General features: G+C 38.4%; 1 protein-coding gene across 1 annotated transcript in view; it reads left to right on the top strand.

Moving 5' to 3' along the window:
- Positions 1-610: 610 nt before the first annotated feature.
- fgf11a (fibroblast growth factor 11a) overlaps positions 611-24,833 on the top strand; it is a 105,967-nt gene continuing 81,744 nt past the window's right edge. The window contains exon 1 of the mRNA XM_041984412.1: positions 611-885. Coding sequence (XP_041840346.1) covers positions 693-885 — 193 coding nt within the window. The 5' untranslated portion in view covers positions 611-692. The remainder of the gene's footprint in view (positions 886-24,833) is intronic.

Genomic DNA, 24,833 nt, shown 5'->3' with positions numbered 1-24,833 from the left:
TATTGGTGAAGGACAGAAAGGAAAGGAGCTGCGGCGTGTCCCAACGCTGTCACGATTGTTATTTTGGAGAGTTTTTATCTGGACGTTGTTCTTTCTGTGCATCAGATCAGGTTTCTGATCGACTGGACGGGAAGGTTGAGAGGGATTTATGTGATTTCGTTTTTGTTTGGATTTGACAATGTGGGAAATGCTTCAGTTCCCTTTCAGACTGGGTTAAGCTGAACTTCACCAGAGCTTTGAGTACTCTCAGACTGGGACAGAGACATCAGTGAGATGCCTTATAATATGGCTTGCCCTAACAGAAGAACAATTAGCATCACCTTAACCTGACTCCCCAACTGGAAAGAGGAGTTAAAAAAAAAACAAAAACAGAAGGACATTTAAAGGCAATAAATTATCAATCAAAACCTCTCCCAGCAGCAGTTGTCAAATTTGGGTGGGCTTTTGAAGTATCCGCCCCTTTTTTCTCCACCTCCTCGTCTCCCTCCCACCCTCTTTCTCCTTTTCTGTCTTCTCCTCATCACTCCGGACCATCCTCAGAAGCCCCCTCCTCCGCTCTGCACCCTTTCCTCAGTGGTGCTCCGTCGCCCTGGGTGAGTGGGCAGGGGGGTTGCCCACGGTACCCCCCGACACCTGGGCGCCACCGAGCTGCCAAAGGCTGGTGAGGCGGCGGCAGGGTCAGCGCTGGAAAGATGGCCGCTCTTGCCAGCTCCCTTATTCGCCAGCGCAGGGAGGTCAAGGACCCCCAAGCAAACCGGCAGATCGCCAGCAAGCGCAAGCCCTGCCCAAAGAGCAACAAGTCACTCTGCCAGAAGCAAATCCTCATATTAATATCAAAGGTTCGACTATGTGGCAGTCGAGGGAGAAAAATGGAAAAAAGACCAGGTGAGTTATCAGAGGCCTTCTGATTGCTCTTTCCCCAATTTCTCCTCTCATTTCTACATCCTGTTACTGTATCTTCTTCTATGCAGTTTTCTTTCCTTTTTTTTGGCTGTACTAGCTTACTGGTTTTAGATGGTAGACTTGCCAGACTACAGATTAATCCTAAACTGTAAAGCCGCAATAAAGAACATCCACAGCCTTTAATTTTGGAGTTCAAGGCTTAGTCTGAATTTGGAAAAAATCCCAGCCAATCTGCCCTAAGCTGAACATAACATGTCCTGTTGGCAGCAGATGTTTTACAGGAAGTGGAATGTATTCCATTTTAATACACACAGTTCTATAACAGCAACTACAGCCACCATGGATAATGTGTTGTGACATTCGAGATGACTTTGTTGAAACACATGTCAACACACTCACACACGGTGGCAGTCTGCAAGCCCACAGTGAATTTGGCTCGTATAGTTTGTGATTTACTGTGATATAAAAACGTCAAGAGGTGACTCATTTGTGATTCTGAAGGCCATTACTGTCTTTGTGCTTTCTTCAATGCGGATGAGAGTGTGGCCTAATTTCTCTTGTGTTTTTGGATGTTACGGTAATTTAAAATTATTCAGTGAACCTAGCTGAGTCAGTGACAGCTGATCTGTCTCTGTGTTGCATGTGGTTACAGTATCAAGCCATGATAGAGTGAAGTTACCCTGAGAGAAATGCAATTGTTTGGAAGTTGTGGGCACTCAGTGAAAACCTTTTGGTAAATGCATTTCTAAATTTAGACATGGAGAGGCAAGCAACAGTTTTTTTTACTCCAACTTTTCTGAAAATCTATGATTTTGTCGTTTCATTGCAACATATCAGTGAAAAACAGGGAGTTCATGAGACTAAAACAGTATTAAGACACATCAATCCTTTACAATAATAATAAAGAAAATCTATATATGGATGTGCAGAACCTTACAAGATTGGACAAGTTTGGTAGTGGAGTTACAGGCTGGATCGTAATCTAATAGACTGAGATTTGTGTTCCTATGGTCCAATATTTATTTGCGGATAAATTTATTTAAAAAATTTCCATTGGTTTTAAGTTACTGTGTGGTTAGGTTTAGGTATCCAAAATAATGTTGTTAGGGTAAGGAAAACTCAATGGCTTGCCTTAAAATCAAAGAAGAGGTGACTAAAACACTCACATCCAAGCCAGACCAATGCAGCAAGTTCAGAGTCAATAACCTGGATGAACTGTTACAGAAAAGTCCTAAAAGATGCAAGTTCCCACTCATTCCTATATTATTGCAAGCTGTTATTTTGAGCACAGCCTGGGGAAAAACATGCTGTAAGTGAAGTCCAGAAGTTTATAAGCTGCTTTTTAGATGAACCCTCCTATAAAATATGCTTTGTGTTGGAAACCTTCCTTTTCTTGGTTACTATATGACAATATTCTCTCAAAAAAAAAAAAAAAAAAAAAAAAAAAAGCTCTGTCCTCCCTATGCATGCGATGATACCCCTGCTCTCTCTTCTTGTCTGCACTTCCACGTACAGTGTGTGTCCTCTTCCACCTTGTGTAAGTGCAGTGTGTGTGCTCTGTGATATTTATTACCTCAGCATGCCAAGTTCATCATGATAATTACGTGGGGAACCTCTAACGTGGAACCGGCAGCTGCCGTAGAGGCGGCTGCTCTCTATATTGTAATTATGGTTGTAAAATATGTTGGACAGACCATGGCAGTGCCAGCTCTTTGGGAAAAGGCCACGTGTGTGTAATGCTCATTGTTTGAAGCCATTTTCATCCTAACTGCATCACTGCTTCTTGGACTCTTATGGATTTATTATGGTAATCATGGGACAAGGTATGGAAGCTGTGGTTACAGATGCATTACCAGCTCTGCCATTTCAGTGGGTGATTTACAAGGGCCTGTGTTAAGCACTGAGTGTGGCATTGTGCATCTTCATCATTCCCCTTGAGGAACGTGTGTCTGCAGCATATGCAGGAGACCAGTGACCCCCGGTCATGAGTGCATGCGCTAGCTGGTGTATGCGAGAGTTTCTCTCCCTCTCTGAGCTTCAGCCTGAGGCCACAGTTGACCCTTGGCCAGGAATAAACGACTAGAATATTCTCAAGCTCTTCTCCACCTCCTACTCCTCTTCCTCCTCCTCCTCCTCCTGGTGGAACTTCATACTGGCCTGCTTACAGTTTGCTTTTACTTTGCTTCCAATTGCCTTGTACTGGCTTATTCTAAATCCTATAGCTTAGTCAGTTGAAATATCACGTTTTTGGGTGTTTCTCTTTTGTTCATGACTGTCATGATCTTGCATTGGCTTCTTTGACTTTGGTAACCTGGAAAATGTTTCATTTTGGCAAAAAGGGATTTAACAGATTTATAATTCATAATAATCTAAGATATACATAGCACTGAAATGAGCGTTTCTACATGAGTGCAAACTTTATTCTCAAGACTTTCATATGCCACAAAGACATTCTTAAGAGGCAGAAGTAGAGAACTTGCAGTTTTATGTAGCACTTTTAATCATTAAGGCATTCATGATGTATGTTTAAGACCAGCATATGGAAACTGCATTTTCACTGTTTAGTCGCTAATGTTACGACACTCAACTGAAACATTTCAGTTACTTTCTGGTTGGACTTAAGCAGAAACCTTATTTAGTTAGGTTTAGAAATCAAAACTATTCTGCAAGCATTAGAAAACTGCCATTGGTTAGGATTAAAATACATATTTTTGTTACAAATCAAGAGTTACCTTCATGGGTTTAAGAGATATAGGCAAGAGATATTTATGCTTAGAGATATTCAATTGCTTGTGTTCCCAAGGTACTCTGTGAAACGCTCAGCATCATCAATACATAATGACCAAACTTAGGTTACAGGTGTCAACAGAAACCAGTGGTGAAGAGGAAACTTTCTGCAACACCAGACCAGCTGTAAGCTGTCTTGTAGATTATGGTTTACTGCAGTCTTTGTTCATTAAATCAAAATTTTATTTAAGAAGCACTTACAGGACTTACACTTACACAATGTTACTGTAGCTTCAACTAGCCTCTAGCTTCACTCAGTTCGTGTTTACTCTTTAAGGTGTCCCATAGTTTACCTAAAAGTCACAGAAAAGTTGTCATGAAACAAAAGTTTTATGTTGACCTTCAAAAGTTACTGCACTGCAAAGAGAATGAGGTATTTTGTTTTTTGTTGTATAGGAAGCTCAAACACTCGCATACAGTTCACATTTAGTGTTATATCTTTGTTAAATGCCAACCTTGTTAAGGAAAACAAAGATATTCTATCTTACGCGTAGGTGGAAAGCAACAATTGGAATCTACAGTATTTCCTTACAGGAAAGGTGATGGAAGACAGTTCACACACAATTTATCTCCTTATTTACAAGCCCTAGAGGAGACAGGAAGTAGACAGAGTCTTAAAGGACTCTGTGTAGCGCTCTTCAAGTTTTAATATGACATGGTTGAATCAAAATGCCTCAGATACAGTTCAGCACATTCCTTTAAAAGTATTGATTTACAGCACTTTTTATTCAAACTGCATGTGTCTTGATTGAGTTCTGTCCTGCAGCCTCAAGCTACCGTACAAATGTAAATTTGGACACAAATTACAGTCAGCGAATGTAAACTGTAGTCCACACAATGATTTATAATTTCCTCCTCTGGGATTTATAAAGTATTTTCCATTTGATTCATCTCATTTCAACATCTCTTGAAGCACATCATTTCCATATGAAAGCGGATACAGTAAATAACACACCCATGAACCAAGGTCAGACTAGCACACATCAAACTGATGGAAATATACTTGAGTGGCAGTTATCCCAAGTTCCTCATTTTCCCTTTTTCTGAGGTTTATCCATAGACAGCTGGTATTGATAAGGTATGTGCATTTTAAGTAAAAATACATGTATTTATGCAGTTAGAAATCTGTGACTATAACATGCTGTTGTCCAGCAGTATCTCAGTGTACATATACCCCTTAGTCTCATTTTTTCAGTGTCAGATCTTTTTCTTTTCCCCTGTGTCATTTTTGTTTTGTTTGTATCAGCCTGTTACTTTTGAGTTATCCTGCCTGTGCAATTACTTTAATTAATCCTTTCATTTTCAACATCTGTCTGCTCACTGCCTCTCTACCCTGCATTTGGGTCCTCAGTCTCCACGCATCATGCCAAAAGGAGATTTTTGATATCTTATAATTGAACAACAATTTGAAAAACCATTGCTCCATCCTTAGTATTGATCACCAGTTTAGTGAAGATCTTAATGCAAGTCATGTGTTTAACTGGCCTGCGCCATGAAAAGGAAGGCTAAAATCAAAATTACAATCACATAGTAATTCCTCTGTTGGCATTATTTAAGTTTTTAGCAGCTAACAACAAAAACTTTTGATAATATTTTATCAAGAGTTGTATTTCTTTTCTCTTTTTTCTGAAAAAACAACCAAAGAGCAGCAATTATAACTAAGTTTTGTTTTTTGTCTTAGTTTTATAGATTTCTTTTTAGTAAGCATACAGTTCTGAATTCTCCCTACAAATGCAAGTGTGATTGGTTGGTTGTCACTGTTTTTGCCCTCTGATGAACAGGCAACCTGTTTAGGATGTACCCTGCCTCTTGCCAATAGCAGCTGTGATATAGTCCAGATAGTCTCCCTCAACTGGACCCTTCATTGGAAGAAATGGTTGATGGATGGATGGACTAATAAATCCAAATATATGCCCAAGAACAGAAAATTTTATTTTATTGTTCATAATATGTCCTCTTTTAAATCTACAGACAAAGATATGTCATCCCACATAATGTCCTCTTGTGTTCTACTTTAAAAATCTGGTCACTCTATTTCCAGTCCACACTTTCCAGTGAGTTTGTTTGTGTGTGTGTGTAGATGTTATCATGCATGAAACACTGTGTGTTAGTGTGTCACGTCACATTGTGACTGGATTGTTCAGGTTCCCTTTGTACTGTTGAAGGCCATTTAATGCTATTGTAAGAGAGGACGAGGTGTTATAGAAGACAAGTGTGTGTGTGTGTGTGTGTGTTTGTCTTTGTGTGTGTCCTAAAACATTTGTTGCGTACCTGTTTCTATGTGACGGATGGCCCTAGTGATGTGTTTGTGTGTCCCTGCTTGACCCACATACCTCCCTGCTATACCTTCTCTCTTATACTGTCACCCCTCATTTCTCCCCACTATGTCACACCCTCACCTCCACACACAACACACACACCTACGCACACACACAGATGCATTCACTCTCTAACCCTCACCTAACCCATACTAATGATGCCCCAGCACTACAGCCCACTCAGCTTATAACAAGGTCATTTTGCCCTGCAAAAAAAAAACAAAAAACAAAACAGAAAAAACAAAACAAAAAAACTAAAGAACTGGTACACATATTGAGAATTGCCAACATACACACACACTTACAACAAAGCAAACACAAAAACACACCCACACACTTTCACACAAACCAATAAATCAGCCGACACAAACACAAACAAATGATGAGATTTCATGATAATTTAGGGAGAGCATGTGGGAGAGAGATTTCACCCCGGCTTTGTGTCTGTGTGTATGTGTGTGTATGTGTCTGATATGATCTAATGAGGATGTTAAGCCGCCTATTGGATATCAAAGTGAAACCAAAATAGCTTGTGTTGTCCTCTGACTGCCTGCTGGAGCTGCTGCTTGTGGAAGCCCCCCTCTCTTCTGTTAACAGGCTACAATAACACTTGGAGTTGTTGCTGCAGCACAGCGGCCAAGTGTTCATCTCGCCTATGCAAATTGGTTTGTGTGTGTGTGTGTGTGTGTGTGCATTAAATTATAAGTGTGCATTTGTATTAGAGACCAACAAATGACAGGGTGACGGTGTTGAGCACACACGCTTCAGCCAGGCTAACGGATTGTGTGTATGAGGAAGTTGTGTGTGTGTGTGTGTGTGTGTGAAGCTCATTGTTGTGTCATGATTCATCAGGCCACATCAGCTCCTCTCATTAACACATACTGATTTATCAATAATGTGCAGCAGCGATTGGAGAGCACACATTAAACCAAGGCGATTTACTGCCTCATAGAGTGGACATTGTGGACAAACCACCCCGCGCAGGACTGTAGTTTCACTCCTTCTGTCTGTTTGTCTCCCTCTTTTTATCAGCTCACTTCCTCTCTTCTTGTTCTTCTCAATCCATCAGCTTTCTCCTCCTCTCTCTGTCTCACTACTCTTTTTCTCTTCTCCGCCATAGCCTTGATCGCTCAGTCCCCCCCCCCCCCCTCTCTCAGCCACCCTCCACACCACACACACTTATCTTCTCAAGGACATCTGGACTCTTATGACTGTCTCTCTCAATGTCTTCCTGTCTCTCTTCACTCACTATATTTTCCCACTGTGTCTAATCATCTTGTCTTTGGGCCAGCCAGTTAGTCAGTGGATGCCACAATGACGGCGATGCTGTATATTGTGCTGCCACGTTATGTAACTCTGCCTCTATTGTTAATGGATCGGGAACAACATTGATCCACATTTAATGCCAACTCTGTCTCCTAGAAATTATGTGTATACGCAACTAATTTTCCACCAGCGTTTTGAATAAAATGTTAATGCAAGCGGACTCGCATACTTTATCAACATAAAGAGGGATTGCAAGTTGCAAATATGATGTTAATGAGCCTGTCAGTAAAATGGAGGGGTGTAACAGAGCTCAGTATTCACGCTGCCATTTGTTTTATGCTTATTTGCCATCTTTTATCAGTAAATCAAACAGTAAAAGTATCTAATTGGCTGTTGAGGACTGCAGAAGCACATCAAAGCTGCATATTGTCAACAAGAAAAGTTTGACTTGTTTACATGAAACAAATTACATAAAAAGCTTAATTATTCAGTGAAAAGATTTTCCGTCCTTCACAAGCTTTTCCTCCGTCAAGGATTTAAACAATTCACATAGTTAAGTTAGAGAAATTTTACATAGTCACAGACTTAGCATTTTATACTCATTGGTTGTCGTTCTTGTCACATGCTCAGAGAAATAAATCATCTGAGTTACACTTGGACTAAGATTTAGACTGGTTTGAGTCATTGAGTCTAAAATGAACTCTTCTGTATTCCAAAGTATTCTGGAGCAAATGTGGGATCATCCTTTCAGCTAAATCTTGGCTGAAACTGGGTCACGCAGCAGGACAATGAGCACAAGCACAGATCTAGAGCACAATCTACAATGAAATGGCTCAAAGAAAACAAATGAAAGTTTAGCTATGGTTGATCCAAAGTCAAGACCTTACCTAATTGATTTTGTGCTGACACCTACAGAGAGCCCTGCTTAAACAAATTATGAAAAAGTTATGTACCAAAGCAGTTTTGTAGAGAAGACTGTATCAAAATTCCTCCAGAATGATGAGACTAAAAACTTCACATAGAAGATTATTAGTTTAAGTTACTGCTGGTAAAGGCAGCTTTACAAGTTGCTGAACTGTGGGGTGTACTTACTTTTTTATATGTTACTTCTACATTTTGGCAAATTTTTTTTGGTTTAACAGATAACCAAACTGTGTAAACATGTTTTGTAAATATGTTTTGTATTGTTGTTCGTCTAAAGTTGTATGTGAAATTATTTTAAGATTTTTGTATGTTTGTATGTATTTCTTGATGTAACACAATTGAAATCCTTGTCACATGACTGTACCATGCTGGTACAAAGACAGCAGGAGGATTAATATGTTGGCTTTTAGAGTTCTGTTAGGATGATGAGGATGATGATGATGATGATGATGATGATGATGATGGTGGTGGTAGAATTTGTGGTAAGCACCAGTATGGTTGTGTTGACTGGTTAAAACAGCAGATCTTAAATGTAGTTAAATTTTATGTCTTCTTGAATGAAACTATCTTACTGAAAGTAAAAACATTATTTTAACTATCATTCATAATCATTTATAACAGTGAGTCAGCAGTTTTCTGATTTTCTTTTTTTTTTTATTTCTGCCTTTACAGCTAAAAGTTTCTCATTGAACCAGTAGTGGATAAATACAGGCACATTAGTATTTATTTAGCAGATGGAAACCTCACAACTGACATCTGTAAACCACACATCTTGAATTGAATGATACATTTATGCATTTTACTGAGTTAATAATTTAGCTACACACATTTAAACTAAAGTTACTTTCTTAAACATTCAAAGCAAAACAGAAAAGAAAGGTGACAAATGTAAGTTCTTGCATTGCATTTTGAAGTTAGTATAAGCTAACATAAAATGAGCATCATAACCTTTCTACAGTATTTCTTTTACTGCCAACCCTGTGTCTGTGGTCCAAGTCTGATCCTTCAGACAAAAACCTCCCGTCAGAGGGACACTTTTTTATCATTTAAAGTTTACCAGCTGCTTTACCTCTCATGCTGCAGGCTCTGTTAGTTACAGACGACTAACCCTCAGCATTGCTGAAAAGAAAAAACTCCACGTGTTTTATCCTGTGCATTAGCAGCAGCTGACTGCATCCGTTGGTTTGTGACAGGTTCCGCCCTCTGTTGCTGCCAGTGCGGCAGATGTTGTGTATGAAATGGTGCCCAGAATAAATGATTGGGAGATGCTAACATTTGGCCTGGGTAATGATCAATGTGGGCCTTCAGTGGTGCCCCTCCCAAGCAATTGATTCATGGAGCCAACCACCATTTGTATCGCTGCAGAGCTTTTTTTAGGATCAACATCAATCATCATTATCAGGCAAAATAGAATATATCTGGAGGACGTGTCTATAAATGTGTGTGTTTCCAGTTGTGTTTCAGTTTGCTTCTTTCTGAACTGTGTGTGGGAGTGTTGACGGGGAGGCGTTTGGTTTATGAAGGCTGCAGTGCCCTGGTAGGAATGAGGTGAGCTGCTGGGACTCGGTATGGCACATTCTTGGCACTGCATGGGACAGCACGGCACTGAGAACGCCAATGTGTAATTAGAGCGGGGCAATGAGGCAGAAGGACTTCAGATCTGGTGACTTTACACTTGAAATGACCTCCAGCTGAGGTTGTACCACACACACACCCACATACAGTGAAACGTCTACATTTATCTTCTGAAGAATTTCCACTCCACCGGGATTCAACACCTCGGAAACCAAAGCACCAAATGACCGATGAGACTCAAGTCAGCATCTTCTACCCGCTCGACCACCAACCTTGCCTTCATCAATGTCACAAAACCCCCACAAAATGAGTGCGCTGCCCTTTTAATCGATACCCCATAGTTTAAATTGCAATATTAACATGCTGAGGATAGTAAAGCTACCATTTGCATTTTATATGCAATCAATTTCCTGCATGGTTTGCGTGCAGAGCTGAGCGGGACGTGCGTCACATGGCAATTGCAATTTAGGGATACAAGAGGCACGCGTGTTAACAGACACAGCATGAAAGCTGGCGAGATCAAGAACAAGACATGAAGGCACACAACGGCACAACAGCAACACACATACACCCATAAATACATTCTGGTCATGCATGAAGAGTTTGATCTCTCTCAGCTCCAGAGTGTCCCTGACTGAAGTAACACTGTCCAAAATACCACTCATTAAATCATATGTTTTTCTCTCACGCTCACGCACACACATCACCTCAAACCTGCTGTCAAGTGAAGCACAAGAACAAACTGGCCTTATGGGGGGAAAAAATGCATGTGCATGCTTTTCTGCTTACGTCTGTATCTGATTACGTGTTAATTTACTCTGATCACAGACACAGTGGGACCCAGGGGTGGGGTAGGATTTACTGACAGGTGCTCTGAACCACAACAGATCTGCATTCAGAACAGGTCATTGTGTCCCTGACTGTATACTGAAGGAGCAGTCAAAAGTTGTAGTCTTTACACACATAATGCTGTGACTTCGAGCTGTCAACTGAATGGACATTAGTTGTTTAGTTATAAACCAATGTGTGTGAATACACCATTAGTCACCGTTATGTAAAATAACTGAGATGGTTGGTTGGTTCTAATGAGTAAACCTGCCAGACCTGTTTGAAAGATCAATAAAATGCCCACAATATGTTTAATCTGACAAAGAGAGATTTATTTTTTGAGCTGAAAAAAGGTATAAGTTTAGAACTAAAAATAACAAGGGCCCAAATCATCAATATGTAAAAATACAAATGATTTTTTTATTGTAAACACCATGAGTGAACTCTGTCATATTGGGATAAAACCAGAAATTTCCTGGTAAAATTTCACAGAATGTGAGTCTGGACAACCACAACCTGCATAAGTGATTTATGCTCTACACTAAATATACATATGAACAGACCCATTTTGTCCGTCTTACGTGTCATTTTTAGAATATATCTTTGTTTAGGCATAGCTTTGTTTTAGGGAGCCTGGAGATATGTAACCATATGTAGCAGTACAACCGGAACCTATGCGGGTAGTTTTGTGTCATGAATGGTGGACGTCGGAGGAGGTGAGGACCCAATTGCAGGCAGTCAGAGGCAGAATTGGTGCAGGTGACAGGTTTATTTCCAGAACGCAAGACAAGGATAAATCCAACGAACTAAGCCACACATGACCAAATGAGAGGATCTGACAAGGAGTGACTGAAAACCAGGAGTACTTATACACAGAGGGAGTAACAAGACACAGGTGACGTGGATGACAAATCAGGCCAGTTGATCTAATGAGGCAGAACAGAAATCACAGGAACACAAGAGGGAAAACCAAACATGACAAAACTGAAACCTAAAGCATGAACCTAAGAACTATAAACCAAGAACAAGACCGAACTAAACATGAGAAAACCCAAAATCCTAAACCATGATCAAAACACCCACCAAAACCCAGAAACCGTGACAGTTCTGTGCAGTATAGCTGACAGCAAAAGGAACAAAGAAGATGCCGCAATGTGTTTAATGGCCGCACAGACCACTGCTGTCGACAATAATGCCTCTTTTTTTTATGTCTTTCTGTAAATGTGCTTCATCATGATTTCATCCACTGTTTTTGCTTTTATCTGAAACCTAAAAAAGTTGGAACTCGGAGGTGAACTTCAAACTCTACGCTGCCTTTTGGTGGAATTAATGCCTTTAAGACATACCAACGTAAATTACTTATGGGAGCATGTGGGCAGTGACATTTGACAATGTTTGACACGGATGTACAGATTTAAATATGAAAAAGGAGGACAAATGAGCATTTAGTAGAAGTTAAGTGACAATGCAATGCAACTGAGACAAATACATAATCCAGCTAATATTTAATTATCAGGACATGGTTGAAAAAAGCACCATCCATCAGCTTTCAAAATACCCCCAGGAGGTGTGAAAAAAACATGATTTTCAGATCCAGAAACACACACAGAGGATTGCCATGGCTGCCATCTTGATTTTAAATAACACTGTAAGGCTTCAAAAGTTATTTCCACATATATTCTGTCTTGCTGAGCTCTATCTCCAAATCAGTGCATGTCATTAGAATATTATTGTTCATGATATATTTAATATCTTATCATGTCTATGTATAAAGTCATGTCTCCTGGTATTAGTAAATACAGTTGCTGTTTTATGTTGCAATGCAAAATGGCAAGCCAAAAACTAATATTAATATAAATGATGGGTATACATGACACTGGAAAAGTGCCCAAAGTGGTGCACCATTTATAGGCATAGCCATGTTGATCATGATGAATTGCTCCATAGCTGCATATTGCCAGTTATCCATCTGCAGTGGTAAGTGATGCACCAGCTGTGCCAACAGTAAATTGTGCCAGGAAACATTATTTACTTGTAGTTTATCCAGCTTTGAAACAGTTTTTTTCTTTCTTTTAATTAAATCAGTCTTTATTTGGAGTTTATTCTCTCTCCTACCTCCTAGTTAAACATTTTACTGCAGAAAGATATTTTCCCTGGTGATGCATTCTGGGAATGTTGCATTATCAACTCAGATGTCCATATTTTTTCCAAAAGTAGAGACTGTTTAGGGCAGGAGTGTCAAACAACAGTCCTCGGGGGCCGCTATTTAGCAGAGTTTTGTTTTCCTGCTCCAACACACCTGACTGAAATTAATGTGTAATTGCAAAGAAATTGACAAGAAGCTGTGGATCCATTTTATTTGATTCAGGTGTATTGAAGAAGGGAAACAACCAAAATGTGCAGGACAGTGACATAAAATGTGTAAAAGATCTGTAAAAGGGCTGAGGAACATGGCCAAGCCTTGATGCCATTATTGAGGCACTTTTTTGTTTAAACTTTACTCCTAAAATAATCAAATTTCAATCTAAATTTATCAATTTAAATGGCTTTGATATGTGATGTATATGAATGAAAGAAAAAGAAAAGACAAAAAAAAGTCTAAATGAATGTAAAACATGTTTCTTCCTTTACTTTATGACTTCACTATGAAACACTAAGCATAAACTCTGACTACTGGCTCATTTTGCTCAGCCCCAAACAAAAAATGAGCAGCTGTTTTACACACTGCGATTTTGACAAATCAGCTGACCAATTTACCGACAGATTGGACATTTCAGGATGGGCCCTTAAAGAGACCAGAGCTTAAAAAGTGGTTTGGGAACATTAATATCAACCTCTTTTAGTGGATCTCCTGAATGAAATGATTAAACTAGAGATGGGGATAATTTGCACACTAACCATCAAGGCCTTCGGGCTGCAGCTGCTTTACATGGAAACCTTTTCTAGTGTCCTTAATTGTGTTTTGGAAAAGTAATATAATTTAAATTGAATTTAATTTCTTCTTTTAAGCTTGAATATTAGTATATTATAATCTGAACTGGGCTGATCTGAACTAACTGGTCTGTACAACATCTAATTCATACATTTCCACACATAGACTCCTTAAAAACCATAGAATCACTTAAACTTCTCTCCTCCCTCTTATATCCATGTGGATCACTTATGCATGCTGCATTTACTGTACTTAAAGTGCCTTTACCACAACACTGAATAATGTAACTTGCCTGTATCTGCAGACAGATGGCAGAGGCCAGTGTTTTCCTGACACTCGCATAGCTTGTTGTGCTTTTATATGGACACTGAACAGATAGAACATTTCAGGCATTCACATAATGGACAGGCGCACAATACGTGTATAGAAATGCAAACACTGCTGAATTGCTTTGGAAATAAATGTTGCAAATTACAGAAACAGACATGCAGTTTACATTTGTAATGCTCACACTGACTGCACACACACACGCACATATACACACACAGTGACAATAAAAGAGGACACGGTGTACGTTATACTTACCAACTCCCTCAAGGCATGATGTGTGCTTTGGAAAGCATGAGTGTTGATAATGAAAGCGGGGCTGCTGCATGTGTTCTTTGTGTAAGGACTGAGGGTAATAATGCTCACTTTGAAATGTACCATAGGACAGCAACAGTAAGATACACTGTGAATAACCAAGTGTGTGTGTGTGTGTGTGTATGTGTGTGTGAGGGACACCTTGTTGATTGCAGCACCTTGTCTACCTGTGAGCTGCTCCCATGTGTTACACATGCACAGGTGCGTGACGTGTCCTTCACGTTAATGTGCCATCAATCTGGAAGACTGGAGACAAGCCAGAGTGCAACCTCCCCACCCTCCTGCACACAAACACACAAACACACACACACACACACACACACACACACACAGAACCTTCACATTGGCAGAGTGCACACACTGTAAAAATGTCTGGTCTCAGAGGAGACTTTGCATATGAGAAGAGAATTTCCTGCAAACCTGGGGCTTTCCCTTACCACTATTAAATTATCTATCATGCAATTAAAATCCCATTCTGTAGAGAAGGACGGAGACAGAGATAGAGTCCGACGGAGATAGAAAGCACTCTCAGTCATTCATCAAATCTGCAGTGACTGCAATGTCTTGTAAATCAATTACCAACTTTGCTATTATTTTGATATAGTTTTTTTTAAAGTTATCTATTTATTTTAGGAAATAGCATTCACCAAAACTTAACTTTGATTGTCTTGTAGCAGAGTCCCTTCTCTCAGTGATGAAGATATGTTAAACTATAAGTGAGTTAATGTTTTAAAAGCAGGAGATAAGGGCATGTGGAGCAGTTATAGATGGAGAAATTAAAGTAATCATTTACGGTCAGATGCAAATCTGACAGCGTAAAAGCTTCGTTTGTCCACAAGTCTGAAAACGTAGTGGTGTCACGATCCATGGCTGTATATTATGAGATGGTAGATGTGGAAGGTGGATGTGTTGACAAAGACCACTGATGTGTAGGTTAATCAAAACTTTAATTGAAAATACTGTCTGTTAATACGTTGAGGAAAATAGTAATTGCACAGGTTGTGTTTTATACTGTACAACTACAAAGTTTGAAACAATACAGCTACGGTATTTAAAATGTACATACTGCACCTTTTAGTTATGACCAGCAGGATTGTTTGATCACTGTTCTTCCCCTTGTGATCAGTGACTATTATTGATGTAATCTTTGATAATATTCCTGGTGTTTTGGCCAGATATGTCGCACTGGATTTTTCTACCAAGTGTACGCTGAACAAATAATGCAAAAAATAAATAAATAAAAATAACAAAAATAAATAAATAAATAAGAGCTATTGGGAAGGGTATGTGAGATCTGCATCTAAAAAGCCAGAATTCTGAAAATTTGAATGTAGCAAAAACATAAATAAAAGCTTAAGAGTGAAGCAGAGACATAAAATTGGTCTGATTATTTTTGTGTGTGTGTATATATATATATATATATATATACATATATATACATATTATACTGCCTGTACAACTTGTTCTCATTCGTGCGATGTTGTGGTGGCGTTTTTTGAATAGTGATGCGTACTGTTTACAGAGGAAACTGCAATGAGCCCAATGTGCTCACAGTACTGGTATATGGTGCTGATTCGATATCACAATTTGCTAGTGAAATGAGGAATCTAGTGAGTGTAATTACACCTGTTATTTTTTATATACACCCTCTAGATAATGTTAGTATACAGTCTAGCTATAACACTTTGACTTATCAGATTAGTTCACATTGCCCCATGTGAATGAATTGGTTATTTAAAGCAGGTTTAAAGTTATAGGAAAGTTAAAATGAAAATATTAAGCATTACACTCTTACCTAAAAAAAAACAAAAGAAACAACAACAAAAAAAAAAAACGATTGTAGCTTCTAGACGTATAAATGAACATTGAACATATTTAATGATCCGTTATTACAAAACAGTTGTTAAAAAAGAATAGCAGACTAAATCCTCCCTATGTTCAAGATGAGAATGGGGAGAGTATAATAATACATTGCCATAGGAGTCAAAGTCAGAATTTTAAAGTTTAATTATGAAGCTCCCAGTTTAATGCTGGGTTTCTGAACCAGCACCAGATAGCTAAAGACAAGAAGAAAGACAGAGACGGGGAGTGTTAGAAATCTTTACCATTGGAGATGTTGTAAGCCTCCCGGGGCTGTTGGGCCATGAAGGACAGTCATTTGGGGCTATTTATCATCATTATTTTTAAAGTATTTCAGCTTTATTAGACATTTTTAACTGATAAGTGACAGTCTGGGGCGTCAGTCGGGTGCTGACATTCACAAAGGTCACTAATTCAAACCAGTGATGCTTCATGCCATCATGACTCATACAGATCATGTATCGCTCTCTACTTTAATTTATATTCCACGCATAAATGGATGAATTAACATACATATCCATGCCTGGTATATTTTATGTAATCCATTTAAAAGCACACTGAGATGCATAGCAGAAGCATTACTTCCTTCTATTGAAAGGAGATATTCAGAGTTATTCATCGCAGTTTTCATCATAAGTTGGAGCTACACTCTGAATTTACAACATGATTTCAACAGATCTAATTGCAGAAAATTCCCCCTAACTTCAATTTTAACTAACTGTCAACATCAGGCCTTAAATGTGCATTTCAGTAAAATCATATAAGACATTATTTTGAACAGAACAATCTGGAGAAAGAGCATACTTGCAATATTTCCAAATCCTTTCTACATGATTGATTGAGACACATAATAATGAGATTGATGAAATAATTAGATGAAATTGAACGCGACAGTGCCAGCTGAAGTCAGAGAACTGACTGAGAGTCCATTCATAGCATAAAGTAGGTGTTTCATTTGTGTGATTCTCTTCCAAGCTGCCTGCTCCAGACCAGCTGAGGTCCAAACAGTGTACAAACTGTACGTCCTCACATCAGGCAGTGGCCAGCACTTCTTGGCTCCTCACTCTGGAGAACATGGAAACTGTGGCAGGACGCCATCTTGGCACCCTGGCAGAGCAAGAGAGAGATGTGGATGTTGCATGTAACTTTAATTCTTTCATTATTATTTGCCTCTATGTTATATAATAGGCTAAACTAAAGCCCCTTCCATTAAAAGGGTGCATAGAATTAGTAAATGTCCTTGTTTTGCAACAATAATATGAGTTAAAGATTCATGAATTTAAATGTTCATCATATGCTGAAACCCCAGTAACATTTATAAGACCCCCCAAACTGAAAACAGTGAATTATTTTATTTTTCCTTGCAACATTAATGAGATAAATAGTGGAAGTGCATGATGTCATACAAGATTAAAAAAGTTTCTTCTACGATTTGCCTCCACAGCTGAAGTACTGACTAACCTGTTGGCTGTGTAGCCAGTTGTTAAAATAAGCATGAAAACTTCCTACACATAGTTTTAGATGTACCTGTTTGTTTTCATTAAAAATAGAGACGCAGTGAAGCTGACTAAAATTGCACTAGAGACTGAAGCAGGAGTGTTGACATACACGAACCAATTTTAAACAAGAATATTTCTAATAAGGTTGAAACAAAAGAAAACAGAAAGTACACATGAACTCTTTATTAAGCTAAACATCGCTAGAAAACACAAGAATATCTTGATCTTTTTTTATAACATGCATGACTGTGCATCTCATCAACCTGCACAAGTTTACATCAGGAGGTTAGAGGAATGGTGAAGGGTTATGCTAAATCTTATATAGCAGGACTTTACTGAATTTTGAGACATTTTTTCAATTTCTTATTTCTTCTGTTGTTCCAGCCTGTTTGTTTTCATTCTAAGTTACTTTGCGTTGAGGTTTAAGCACCAAACTTTTGAATTATATCATAAAATGCATCCTTTTAACTCCCTGCTTGTTCGTGACAAATGCTCATCCAACCTGGCTGTAAAAATGGGAGTGACATCACGATCTTTTGGAAGAGAAATATTGAGATGGTGCAAAGAAAACAGTATTATTTTACTCTATTTTCCAGTGAATAAATTAAATTAAGCATGGCTAAGTCTGATTCGCTCCAGTGTGATAAAGTGGAGGGAATAGTAGCTGTGCCTTTTGATAATTTCCCAATCATTTCCTGATGTATCTGCTTTACATGTTGGAACCACAGATCAGGCACAGATCAGCAGATCAACACCCTGGCAACAGCAATGAGGGTTTGAGTTCATAATACCCTCCTGGCATGACAGGAGTTTGGAGAGTTTAAGCTCATCCAGAAAATGCACTTATACAGTGAACACTTCTATGTCCACTTCAGGCTGAGTTGGGTATAATTTAACAGCCCTTGAGGACCCAAGTTGCCCATCCCTGCTCTATAAAATGTCTGGCGAAGTGTTTTAGGTGAATGATTTATTGCAGTCTGCCAGATTCCTTTCTATTAGACACCTTGTGTCGTCACAGAGAGCTGCACCTAAGTTTAAATTATTTTAACTCTAGCACAAAATGCATGGACAGTATGCCAGACCTGAACATGTCTGAAACTTTGTTCCTGTACTATGTAACGCATACATAGATTAACAATGCATCCTGCAATGCCCACCGCAACAGCATAAAAGCCTCTTTTATTTGCCAGGTGTATCGTTAGATAGGGACATTTGCATGTACAGTGAATTTTACCAGTCAAATACATCTCAAAACCAAATCCAAACCTGTTTTGAAAACTGAAGTTAAGGATGAAAGCTTCAATGTCAGTAGGCAAATGTATCAGACAACACATGCAGATATGCTGGGCAAAAAATGCATCATGTATTTAACATTTGTGCTGCAGGTGTGACTCTGTGTAGCATCTATTACTCTCTCACTGTCCATGCCTGGTTTACACATCACCAGTTTCACCGTGAACTAGAGGCAAGTCCTGTAGCAAGGTCTGCACATGTATAAGGGTATTCAGAAAGGTCATATACTGGTGTTAAAAATTCTGCATCAGAGTCCATATGCACCAGACAATTTGACAGTGGGCCAGCCCTGACCCCCTCCATACATTTTACAAGACTATGCTTCAAAGTCTGTGATTTTGTCAGTGTGCAGGGTGGGATTGAATTCCTGGCCTTTTGCTGCTTTACTTTTCACATTTCCTTTCTAATAATGTCTGAAGATGGCAAGATCTGTAACAATTTGAAAAGTTATTTCCCCATTCTTGATTATTTGTAAAAATTTTAATGTCCTGCAGAATGTGAAGCCGAAATCATCACACCACATTAAATTTGATAAAAATTTGGATGGATGGATGGATGGATGGATGGATGGATGGAGGGATAGAGGGATGGATGGATGGATGGATACAGTGGTTTAAAATTTGGTATAATTTTATTTATTTTTTTTTTTATATAACGAAAAAGTGGTTAACAAAACAAGGTGTAATGCACTTGAATAAGACTAACAATCAAAAAGGCTCAAAAGAATGTGTTCTTCAAAAGTTGAGGATGTAAAGGAGGTAAGGAAAATGCAGTTATGTCTTGGAAGAAGAGAAAGAGAGATAGCCAGACATAGAGGAAGCAAGAGCTAAAAGCAGCTTTAAAATGGTGAGGAAGAGATAGAGATGATAGAGTGATGGCAGGATAAAGAGGAGCAAAAGTAAGTGGCTATAAGCAAGGAAGGATGCAGGAGTGGTCAGAGATGTAGAAGTAGATAGGAAGATGAGTAAGGAAGGAAAGGAAGAATGAGGGATAGAAAGATGGTGAGTGAACGATAACTGGGAAAAACAGGAAAAGGTAAACTCTGATTGGGAGACATGAAATAGAAAGGGACAAGCACAGGAAACGATGAAGGTGAAGTGACATCACAAATTAATTTATGAACCTTTATTAGATCATTTTGTTTGAAAAAATGTTTGTAATTCACTGCATATGTGTTTGTTATGATGATTATTGGACAGAAGAGACACACTCTTAGGTTGTTTTATGTATATATATGTACACTGTGTGTCTGGGTGTTGGTGTGTGTAGCAAAGCTGAGATTGGAGTCTCGGGGCAGCGCTGGTGCTTAAGGAGGAGATAAGCAGACATAATTAAGAGGCCATTAATAAATTTGTTAATAAGCACTCCATGTAACAGAGAGAGACAGGGAGTGAGAGGAAGATCTTTTGTATGTGTGTGTGTGTGTAAGTAGAGGGAGGCTGACTTTCTTTGTGTGTTTCTCATATTCCATATCAGGCGTATCTGCTGGCTGCGATAAGTTATCATTATGAGATATGTCCTGCCTGTGACACATACACACTGTCATCTCCGCTCCATTTGCATAAGGAGGGCTTTTAGCGATGCCCTTGTACCCTCAATGACAGTATCTCTGCATAAGTCAGGGCACACACACACACCAAGACTTGTACACACATCCTCACACATATGCATTATGTATTAATTGCTTAGCATATGGTCCCATTTCAATGAAAATATGGCTTTTTCTTTTCTTTTTTGTTTTTAAATACAAACATTTAAAGCAAAAATCTGATTTTCCCAGTGATGCGCCCCCTAACGATGGTTTATTCAGCATCCGTCTTGCATCTTACCTGCACTCTGAGCTCTCTCCAGGCAGTAAAAGTCAATCCTTTTGTTTTATCTCTTGCTGACCCTTTCTCTTTCTTCTTTTCTCTTTTTCCTTTCCCAGGATAATGTTTTCATATGTTTCTTTGCTGAATCAGCTACAGTGTGCATTCAAAATGGCCGCTGTGTCGATATCCGCTTACTAGTGTAGCAAAACTCAGCTGCAGCGTCACGCAGCATCCGGGAAAACAAAAATTGTGAAGTGCGATTTCTTAGCCTTGCAATGCTGCTGAGCAGCGACGCTCTAGAAATGCCCAAAAGAATGTCACTGAGCCATTTTACGAGGCAGAAAAGCAGAGTTTTAAGGTTGTTTCCTGGTGCAACTTTAATAAAGTTTTGTTTTAATTGAAAATAATTAGGCATCGAGAGTAAAATTCGCTTTATAAGATGTGAAAATCACCCCAAAGGTTTATCACCCTATTTACCTTCATTTATATTTAAATTGTTATATAAAAGTGGAATAACTTGTTAGGAAAATACCAAGAAACCAATCAAACCCCTCCCCTTGATGATACAAAGACTCCGGTTATCCTGAAAAAGCAAATCACATGGACTGTTTGTTGGGCAGGTGTGTCCTATTATTTCTCTTTTTCTGGATACATTTGCAGCCCATGTAGGGTGACAGTATGTCACAAGCATAAGCAATAAGAAAGACAGCAAACAAGTTATCAGCTGTATACCAGGACTGGTTAGGAATGCAGAAGGAGCTGCAGAACTGGAAAGGTTTTAGTATTTAACAAGGTCAGGAAATTTGCTGGAGGATGATGGATCGATTGTTTTCCATTGAAGACTGTTTATTATAGTATATCCAATATATCCGGAACTAATGCTGTTTGTTTTAGATGTGTGTTTGGCTTGCAAAGGGCATCACAGGCTGAATTTATTTCAGTGATAAATGGAAACTCAATAGTTCATATTGCATATGGTGGCATCGTCATTCCTGAATCTTCTAGAGATCAGAAACACCAATGACATTCATGTGCAAAACAGTATTTAAAACACAACAAAAGTAAAACAGTGAAAAGAAGTTGTTTAGATTGCATTTACAAAATTACATTGACCAAAGGAACTTGAGCAAGGTTACAATGCCTGGAATAATCTTAATATTATGCATCAGTCAAATTTATTTGCACTGACTTTAGGTCTTAATGGCAGGAAAAACCCATCTGGGACACAGTGGTCACACACCAGGGGGAATTAGACCTTTTATTACAGAACCTTGGTGAAATATGCACACAGTTTTCTGTGTGATTGGTGCTCTGATGCAATAGCTGTGGCATTATTAGAGATTTCATCAGTCACTCATGAAAATCTATTTATGAAAAAATGGAAAGTGCTGGCAAAGTGATGACAGAGGAGATGGTGGAGAAGAACAGGGCTTTTAGTTCTGAGTTTGTGACTTTTACAGGACAGTTTCATTTTCCCCCTTTTCACCTTCTTGTTACTGTAATTTCTTCTTTAATAAGATTACGACAGAAATTCCTACTTGATCAGGTTTACAAACTGCACAAACATAAGAACCGAGGAAGGTCTTTGTCTTTGTAAGACATGGACATAACTGTTAGTTATAGATTTAGTAGGACACCTCTTCTGAATTTGACTAATCAACAACTTTGATTCAGATATTAAAACAGTATATACATGTATTTGTTATAACTAACATTTAGTACTTTATAGAAAGCTGAATGTTAGAAAATTAAGTTATAAAATTATATTGTTTGTAATCAATTTTCAAGTTTGATTTTACCTGTAAAATTATTTTTCTAACTTTACTATGTAAAAATCTGATTAATGGGTTGGAATGACTTGGAAGCGTAAAATGTGTTTTGGAGGATTAAAAAATAAAAAAAAATTGTTTAAACTAAATTTATTATTACTGTTATTGTTATTATTATTATTTTAAAAAATGTGCATGAGAAACGTATTGCAACAGAATCATATAAAGTAAGCAAATTCACTAAATCTTTAATGTATAAAATGATAAATAAGAGAAAACTATGCAAACCTCTGTTGGGATTTGGATCATGTAAAGGCAGAGTGAACAAACAACCATCAAAAATGTAAGTGGTAATATCACTTGAGTATTGTGATATATTTGTAGCGGAAAATAATTTATTTTTCTGTATTTTTTGTTAGCAGCTATGGTACACATTCATTCTTTACATCACTGGCCAAATTATTGTACATTTAAATATACCCCACAGTGCAAACAGTAGCTGGTGTCATTTGGTTGAACAGTTTATCAATGTTTACCTAAATCAATTTGTCATAGGTTTCTATCCTGTGTGGTTCTGTACACAATCTATGTTTTTAAGTTTTCCTTCTATTAACAGGACAGCTTGCAGATTTATAAATTGCATGAATAGATTCTACAAAAATAAAAACCTAAAACTCCTAAAAGCTGAAACCTTATAATCCTTAAAACAAAGCCACCTCACAGAAGAATAGGCTGTAAATTATACTAATAGACTACTACTCCTTCACCTCCATGTCAAAGCGAAGTGAAAACTAAAAGCTCACACATCCATGTCAAATATCAGCCACTCTACACACTCTCAGAGGCTGGGGTTTATTATATGTGACTTTGAGTTGAAGTGTAAATCCTAACCTCAGGCAGGGAGCTGTGGAGCTGAGGTGCTAGTGTGCGTGCAGATCACAGTTTACATTTGAACATGTAAGAAGTTCAGTGATAGCAGCGCTAGTTCGAAGGTCGCGTGCAGCGAGTCACCCTGGGAAACACTGACTGGGTGGTAAAATAGAAACAAGAGCAAAGTTAGCTGCTGTACGTTTATCCTCACTGAAAACAGATTAATCCTGCTCTGCTACTGGGCTTGTAGCACATATGCTTGTAAACTGGAACTGCTGCCTTTTCTATTTCCTTACAGCAGCTGCTTGGAATCATAATGTTTGAAGATGAAAATGATCTGCCTAATAACATTTGGATAGCTGCTTAGCAGTGTGATGTTTTGTTCAGTATCTTTAAAAAGAACTGGCGTTTAATTTCACAATGCTCACAAGTGATGTTTATAGCTTTGCACATTTGGGACACTACTTTTTTAAAAACCTGAAGCTACAACACTCAGACTGTAATCTGTATTGTCAACAAGGAGTACAGCCTGGAGGCTGTTAACTGACAACAACTTTTGGGACTAACACAATGTTTGTCTGAATTTATACATCCAAACAAGCTTTTTGCTGTGGAATTGCAACCAAAAAGCAAAAGTACTTTTCATCGCCTGCTGAGCACTGCCTGAGTTCTCCCATCCAGTGCCAGAATGAATGAACATACTCTGACAACACTTAATGCATCTTGGCAATCTACCCAGGAAAAAGTCCCTTATGGATACAATACTGTATACATCCATTTATTCATTTGTCAGAATTGTTATTAATAAAATTTAATAATGGTTGCAGGAAAAAAAAATGTTTTGGGCTGTGCTTTGCAAATAAAGATTTCTCTGCACACATTAAATATTCAATATGAGATGACAGAGCATAGTTTAAGTCAATGCAACCATAAAATATAGGGAAAGAAAATGGCAGATTAAAACATGAAAATCTGTTTTGAGTAAGTTCGTCCACAAGCCCAAAACAGAAGACGATGTGTGTTATAGTCTCTGGTTCTGGTTTTAGATTTCTGGCTTTTAGCTTTTGTTAGGTATATTTGTATTTTTTTGTGTTTGCATCACTGTATTATTAGCCTCATGCTTTATTTTCTTCCTGTTTCTCCACTTAAAGGGATATTTTGTAAGAAATACTTTGATCTAACGTTGGAATCATGTATCGCATTTTAACGTCAATTTTTCAAGCAGGTATTGCAACAATGGTAACCGCCTTGTCTTAAAAAGCCTTAACATTACCAATGAAAACTATCATTTGATTGTTCATGGAGTGTTCACAAAGGTGTGTTTAGAAGGAATAATGGTTCTCCCAGGGGGATCAGATCTCAACAAAGAAACTGGCCTTGACACAGCACCAGCATTTTGTCACAGTAAAAGCCAGCTTATAAAACCATCCCACCGGCTTTTAGTCTGGCTTTACCGCGACTGAAAGCCGACATTTACCACAACTATGAAAGCAACTGAAAACACATAAACATACACGTCTGTACCAACTAGGCTGGTGTATTTTAGCAGAATCTAC

This window comes from Melanotaenia boesemani, chromosome 5 (genome assembly GCF_017639745.1).
Source record: "Melanotaenia boesemani isolate fMelBoe1 chromosome 5, fMelBoe1.pri, whole genome shotgun sequence".
NCBI classification, from domain to species: Eukaryota; Metazoa; Chordata; class Actinopteri; order Atheriniformes; family Melanotaeniidae; genus Melanotaenia; species Melanotaenia boesemani.
This window is presented reverse-complemented; position numbering and strand designations above follow the sequence as displayed.